The sequence below is a fragment of the Nannochloropsis gaditana genome (assembly GCF_000240725.1).
Source record: "Nannochloropsis gaditana CCMP526 unplaced genomic scaffold scaffold267, whole genome shotgun sequence".
Classification (NCBI taxonomy): domain Eukaryota; class Eustigmatophyceae; order Eustigmatales; family Monodopsidaceae; genus Microchloropsis; species Microchloropsis gaditana.
The window spans coordinates 29030-36771 of NW_005803686.1; the positions used below are offsets into that span (position 1 = coordinate 29030).

General features: G+C 56.8%; 1 protein-coding gene across 1 annotated transcript; it reads right to left on the minus strand.

Moving 5' to 3' along the window:
* Positions 1–399: 399 nt before the first annotated feature.
* NGA_2075200 (uncharacterized protein) lies at positions 400–566 on the minus strand (the record flags this gene model as incomplete). Its single annotated transcript, XM_005855178.1, has 1 exon — positions 400–566. A coding segment is annotated over one exon (167 nt), but the record flags the coding sequence as incomplete, so codon positions are not given.
* Between the last annotated feature and the right edge of the window lie 7176 nt (positions 567–7742).

Here is a 7742-nt window from a genome sequence, read left to right on the forward strand (position 1 = left end):
TGCCTGTGATAATTGAACAACATGCACGGGAGGTGGCTTGTGACTCGAAACATGGATGGGATGACTCATTAAGGGGAGGGGAGGCTCGACAAGGAGGACGGAACAGGTCGTGCAACCTAGCAAGCACCCGGGCTATGATACTGTATTTTTCGCCACTTTCATGTATATTTTCCTCCATGCCCAACCTCAGGGAGAGAGGAATATTCGGACTGGGTGCCATGTGGTGGCGGCGTCCACCGTCGACGCGATTTTTAATTGCTGCAAATTGCACCGTCCTGCGTCGCCCCGGCATGTGCTGCCTGTCAGCGTTACCTCCCCACCCCTCCCTTGCCTGGACCCATTCGTGGCAAAAAAAGTGCTCCCAGTCCATGCACACGCACGTCCATGCCTCGAACGATGAGACTTCAACACGTCCGTTTCGAGTTGCCTTGATTGGGAGACCGAATGTGGGTAAATCCACGCTATTTAATCGTCTCACGGGTACCGCCAAAGGGCGATGGACTGGAGGAACCGCCATTGTCACTCCCATTCCTGGCACAACACGGGATCGAAAAACGGGGCCGTGTTCCTATGCAGGAATTTCAATGGTGGTGACTGATACTGGAGGGTTGGTAGAAGAGGACGAGGTAAGGATTGAGGATGAGGCCGGGGACGTTGAGGGTGAAGAAGTCGAGGACATGGACCCGCGCGGCCTGGTCAGAGAGAGGGTCCGAGCCCAACGGAAGCAAATCCAGGAACTGATCAATGCCCAGGTAGCCCAGGCCGTGAAAGAGAGCGACGCGGTCCTTTTCCTGGTGGACGCGCGTGCGGGGGTAGGTGCCGGCGAGGCTCACGTGGCCGGGTGGCTGCACAAGGTGGGGGCATCGGGAAAGACCATCCTGGTGGCAAATAAGGTCGAAGGAGGGGTGTCGTCAGACATGCAAACCGCCGTGTACGACGCCTACGCGTTCGGGCTGGGAGACCCTGTGGCGATTTCGGCGGCGCACAATGAAGGTATCTCAGAGCTGGCTACCTTGCTGGTGGAGAAAGCGCTTTCGGCAGGGCTGCAGGGTGCCAATGCTCCCGGCATAGACGCGGGAAGACATCATGAGAAGGATGCACCGGGTGGGCGCGAGGGGGAAAAGGAAGAGGTGGTCACGGTGGCCTTTGTCGGGTTGCCGAACGCGGGGAAATCCAGTTTGGTGAATGCCGCCTTGGAGCACTTACCCCGGGCACCTCCCGGCCCGGGGGCCTCGCCTGACGAGGACACGGACAATGTCGACAGCACCAGCGAGGAAGTGGAGGGAAGAGTCCCTGCAGCATTGCCCTGGCCGCGGCCGTTGACGGCTTCAGTGCCGCGAATGATCACTTCGGAGGTGGCGGGCACCACCCGGGACGTGGTGGCGGTGGACTATGCCTACCGGGGACGCCGCCTGCGTCTCGTCGACACGGCCGGCATCCGGAAACGGGGCCGGCAAGACCATCGCAACCTACTGGAGCAATGGTCAGTAGCCGAGGCGTTCCGAGCCGTTCAGTTTGCGAATGTGGTGGTGTTGGTCCTCGACGCCCAACATCTCCGGCTTCGACGGCAGGAGCAAAGGGTGGCCTCCCGGGCACTTCAAGAAGGGCGGGCGTTGGTCGTCGTTGCGAACAAGAGCGACCTGTTGCAGACCTCTCCGGGTCTGTATGCCCAAAATGTACGGGATCAGTTGCACCTCCTCTCTCCTCAACTAGGCTCGCTCCCCGTTCTTGCCACCTCTGCTTTGACTCGGCAAGGCATAGGCAGCATTTTGCCTGCCGTCTTTCGTGCGTACAGGGCTTGGAATACGCGGGTGAGCACCGGCTTGCTCAATCGATGGCTGCTCGAAACGCAGCGACTCCGCGCATCCCCCCTCACGGCCACGACACGCAAAGTGGTGAAAATGAAATACATTTCTCAGATCAAGTCACGCCCGCCCACATTCGCACTAGTCACGAATCGGGCAGGTATGGAGGAATCGTACGTAAAATTTTTGAAAAACAACTTACGCGACAGTTTCGGGTTGCATGGAATGGATGTTCGGTTGTTGCTGCGGAGTACAGGCGGAGAGAACAACCCCTATGCGGCCAAGGCGGCGGCAGAGGCAGCGGAGCGAAAGAAAGCGTGGATGAATCGTCAAAAGAAGAAATGGGCCCAGGAATCTCAGGATGTCGGGTCTGGCAAAGCCAAGCGGGATGACGTAGAGGAACGAGTCGAGCAAGAACGGAAAAAAAGACGACAGCTGCGCGAGATGACCAAGCGCAGCAAAGTGGAAGCACGGAATAAACGACGAGCATACAACACGAGGGTGGTGGGATTAACGCGGACATAATTATGTTTGAATGTATCATTGACCGACATGATTTATACTTGAATGTATATTTGACAAAGTATCCAATGTAAGTACCCCGATCCGGTTGATGAAGGCGGACGAAAGGAAGGACTTATGTTCCAGACGAATCATGCTTCAAATTGATGTGTTCGGTGTGCACAAGCCTTCTGCACATTGAGGCATGAATCGAAAGAGAACATCCCTGTGAGGTTACAGCGATAGCAAGCGATATGGGCTCAGAGGTATCCCCGTCTTAAGACGCAAGTCACATCACTTCCCACCATGAGGGGCCAATGGAGAGATATTTGGGAATTGAACAGGCATATCGCACAAGAAGGGTGCTCCAAAGTGTATCAGATAAGCAAGTTGGAAGGAGGATACTTTATTAACCTCCTGACCCCTGGCCTACTTCTTTCACCACTGAGTTGTTCTTGTTGCCTCTTGTTTTGCGACTAAACCTCGAGAACATCCCCCCGAAAATGCTTAAAGAAAGGGTCTTGATATATATGCTGCGAGTATAGGCAACTTTAGTTTACCAAAACCAAGATTTTGTAACTTCGGCGTTGCGGAAATATTTTGTCATAATCACGAAAGCGCTCCAACCTTGTCTCATGTGGGTGCATGTCCATTTTCCTGTTTCCCCGCCTGGTACAGACATCTTGCCCCGGAAAGCGGCATAATGAGGCGGTGCACGCTTTTCCCTGTCATCGTTTACCTTGCCCTGCCCCTGTCTGTACATGCATTCCGGCTTCGTCCGGCCACCTCCTCCTCCAGGCTTCCGTGTCGCCCCATCTCCCGTCGCCGCCCACGTCGTCCCCTAGCTTTGTCCGCAAACGACTACGATGAGAACAGAAGAAAAACGGACGACCCTTTCACCATTCCTGTCCTGGAGCCCAACCAGCTGCGAATTGTGCGCCCCATCGGGGAGCAACGTTTGACTGTGGAAGAGGAGACGGAAACACGCGACGGTGCGGGACCCCGCGGTGCCTTCGGGCGCATTCGAAACAAGAAATCGAGGACGGAGCAGCCGGCTCAGATTCGTCGAGAAATGCGAAACATGGGCGTGGGTGCTCGGTTGTTCGAGGCGGTTGATACCCGGACCGGTCAGGCCTTGGTCTTGAAGGAATTCCTGCCCATGATGAAAAACGTGGCCATGGGAGAAGTGGAGCTCTACAGGTATGGGACGGTCCTCTCCCTTCCTACTGCTTGCTGGTGCATGGCGAGTGAACGTGCGGGGGCTGTCCTGCGATGGTTCCCAGAGCCGTATGGCCTGTGATTTCAGAAGCCGTTCACGCACGACCTCGTTCCCTCCCTCGTTCCCTTCCTCCTTCCCTCCCTCCTTCCCTCCCTCCTCCCCCAGGTACCTCTACGACTGGACACGCCGGAACCAGCCTGCCTGGCTCCCTTCCGACCTCCCGCTTGTCCCTCTCCACGGCTACTTAACCACCGGGCCGGAGGTGGAAGACCCCTCCTTCGTACAAGCCTGGAGAGACCGCTTCGGTCCTTCCCTACCCCCCCCCGTGCCTGGCAATGTCTGGGTGGCCGTGCGCGCCGCTCGTCTCCTGCCACTCACCTCCGTCCCCCGCCTCGCGCTTGGGGACGCGGAGAAGTTCCCCTTGGCCTCTCCCGGGCGAGCAGGTTGGTGGGGCCGTTTGTGGGGGAAAGGAGGGCCGGACCGGGTAGCCTACTTGAAGAACGTGTTCGAAGGGAGCATCACCGCCGTGTCCTTGCTCCACCAAGCCGGTGTCGTCCATGGGGCCGTCTCTCCCTCCACCATTTTGGTCTCCACGGCCGACCTCCGGGAGGGAGGGAGGGAGGGCGGGATGGAGGTGTGGTTGTCGGAGCTGGGCTTCGCCACGAACGTGTTGAGCCAAGGGACGTTGGATTTTGAGGGGTTGGTCAAGCGGGATTGGAAGGGGTGCTCGTACGCTCTGCTGGAAGTTTTCCTGCGGCTGCTTGCAGAGGAGGAGGAGGGTGAGGGCGAGGGGGGGGACGGTCTGGGGAAGTACGAAGAGGGCTTCACGCTGCCGTTCGCACAGGTGGAGGCGGGGGGTCTGCAGGCAGTGACGGAGGAGCGGTTCAAGGGGGACGTGAGCGTAGGCCTCCGGAGCTTGGTCAACAACGAAAGGGCATACCAACAGGCCGTCGCCTGCCTGGACGCGAAGGGCGGGGCGGGATGGGTCCTGTTACACGACATGGCCAATGCAGGGAGGTTGGTGGCGCAGGAAGGAGGGGTGTACGGGGTCGGGCCACGCTTGTTGGCCAGCAGCTTTTGGGAGAGCTAGTGGGAGCGCTGGGTCCGATAGGGGAAAAAGGTGCCGCTCTGGAGAAAGTAGGAGTTGCGGATATAATATATAGATATATATCTATCATTGTTTGATTTCTTTCCCCCCCTCGATCACGTTATTATATTTGGAAATGCGTGTCTGTCATTCGTTCATAGCTTGTCTTTTCCGACACGATATTTTCCATTTGATTCATACACATTTCTCCACAAAAGCCAAGGAAAGCTGGCATCCCCCTCTCCCGCTCCCAGGCGATCCATCTCCCGTCGCATCTTCGTTTCGGTCGACCGAATCGCCCCACTTCCGTGCACAAAGACCGCCATCGACAAGGGCCAGGTAGCCACGTTTCTCGAACGCCTTGCCGGCGCGTTTGAATGTTTAAATTTCAATATCTATCGGTTTCAACGGTCGGGAGCAACATGTCAAGCACCGCGCCTGCTCCTCCCCCACCGCGTCCGCATTGGCCACTCCGACCCCCCCCTCGTTTCACAAAAGGGCTGCCTGCATCTCCTTGCCCCCGTCTCCCTGTAATGACAAGAAGTCGAACAGGGCTTTCCCCCCAAACCCTTCCCCTCGACTTTCCTTCCCTCCCTCCAATCCCCCCCTTCCCACGGCGAACCAGAAGAAGACAGCCGCCTGCGTCAGACACATGAAGACACCGAGAACGCTGGGGATGTAGACCCAGGCATCCGCCGTCAAAATGCCGTAGGCCCCCCACAAAACGCTGTTCAGGGTGCCGACCAGGGCGAAAAAGAGGGAGATGGGCTTGGGCGAGCGCAGGCGCAAGGCCCGCAGGACGGTGGAGAGGGGGGCGGCGTACACAGCGATGGTGACAAGGGTGCAAAGCGCCCCCAGATGGGCCTGGGTCCTGCTTGTATCCGGGGAAGGGAAGAAGAAGCAGTACGTCGCCGTGCTCAGGACAAAAGAGAGGGCAAGCACGAAATATTGCGCGAAGCGCGTCTTGGCCACGGGGGAAGCGTAGGCGTAGAAGGTGAGCAAGAAATAAGACCCTGAAAGAAATCCGGTGAAATTTGTGGTGGCTATGGGGTGAATAGCTTCGATGAAGACGCCGTAGAACATCCATAGGCATGCGTTTGTCCAAATGGCCACAAAGAGGAGAGGGGAGCGATCGCCCGTGGATCGACTCCGTTTGATTGCTGTCGGGGAGTAGAATAAGGAGGAGTGAGGAGGCGAATGCGAGACACAAGCATTCCCTGACATGAAGGACGCCAGCATAGGAAATTGCGATCAAATGAGGGAGACTTGACGATCAGCCATCAACCTTCAGGTAGACAAGCTGGCTACCGACGTAATTCACATCCGAAACCACTCTCGATCAATGTAGTGGAGACAAGGGTGCTGAATGACCGAGGCCTTTTGTTTTGATAACAAAAAGACAGTTTTGCTTGGAGGTAAAGGGGAGTTCTGGGGAAGTACCCACGTATGGGCCTATTTTCCCACCGAGAAGTACTCTTCCATCGCGACAAAAGCCGCTCGACTGGACATAAACACTTACCGGGGATTTCATCAAAAATAGGACAGATATTTAAAATCACTGCTGTGAGGCTTGCCGAGGTCTGCAGGATGCCAAGGCTGCCCATGTTGACAGAGGGCCCTTGGGTTTTCCCATTTGGGTGGGGTGGGAAGGAAGGAAAAAAAGATTGCGAGCGACAGGTGAGCTTGAATTTGACTCAAGAATAGTAATGCGTGTGATGCCAAGTCTACTTGGGCAGCCTTCGATGTGTCAACGTGATCAAAGGGCACGAGAAGCGGAGAGGGTGATTCCAAAACCGTTTTGCCGCCTGCCCTCGTCGTGCTCGCTCCTCTCCTCTTCGGGCCGGGGGAACAAATCAGTCGCGCACGGCACAATCACCGAATCCTTGCTCTACCGGCGTCCACACACAGTGCAGGAGTGTCGCCGAGACAACTTCATGCAGGCAGACGGATTCTGGTGCTGGTGTATGCACATACAAGCCACGTAACTTGGGTTCACCTCCCCCCCTTCAAGCGCTTTGCGCACGGGCATCGCCTTCCACAAATTCGAGCATTCGAACGAAAAGTGCTTAACTAGGAAATTGGACCGCATTTTGAAAGTAATGTAAGGACGGACAGTGTTTAAATGAAGCCATGCTTGGTTGTGACCTGACCGGTCTGTAGCACTTTTGAGAAGGAAAAACTATAAAAGCAGTCATTTATATTTTACCAGAACTTGAGCGTCAAAGGTCTCCAGCTACCCATTCGCAGTTCCTTATGTACACGCGGTAAGAAGGGAGGAGACCCTTCTCGTTCGACCCGTCCCATACGCCTGTTCGCCTTTACTATCGCCGCCAGACACCCACCACTACCCAGCACATAGACTCACACACAAACCTCCCAATACGAAAGAGGCCCTTCCGGCCTACGCCAAGAGCTCCCCCAAGGTTTCTTTCGAGCCTTCCATCACGGACTTCTCGATCCAGTCCAAGGGGTCGACCAGGAAAACGCAGGCTTTGGCACGCAAAGCCTTGATGACCGAGCTAGGCCCCAGCACATCATCCAACGGCGTTTGGAACAACAAATTGCTCACATAAACGCTGTGAAAACCCGCGTCCCGGAGGATCCAGGCATCTTCTACCTCGTTCAACCCGTACTGAAATTCGCGGGGTCGACGCAGGTCAAAGCCAATCATCACACCGTCTTGATCCAAATCCTGGCGCATCTCAACGGCCTGTGCGCGGGAACACCCATACAGATAGACGACGCGGGCCCCCGCCCCTACCGCCGCCGCTGCTTCGGTCGAATTCCTGACGAAGACCATGGGCTCCATGCCTAACGCCAAGGCGGTCTGAATCAGGGACAGGGTGACCTCGGGGGGTGTGAGGGAGAAGCGGAGGGTGATGCCTGCGTGGGACGGGAGGGAGAGGAAGAAAGAGGGAGGGCGGTACCGAGACACAGGCGAGAGGCAGGGTCAATCGACGCGAGAATGAGCACAACCCGAAAGAGAGCAGACTGAGGGAGGTTAGCACGGCCCATACCCTGCCTTCCTCCCAGGCCGCAAACGCCTTCCCACAGCAGAAAGCCGCCCAAGGCTCCCTTTCCCCCCTCCCATCCACCCCAACCCCCCCCCTTCCCTCCTTCCACCTCGCCG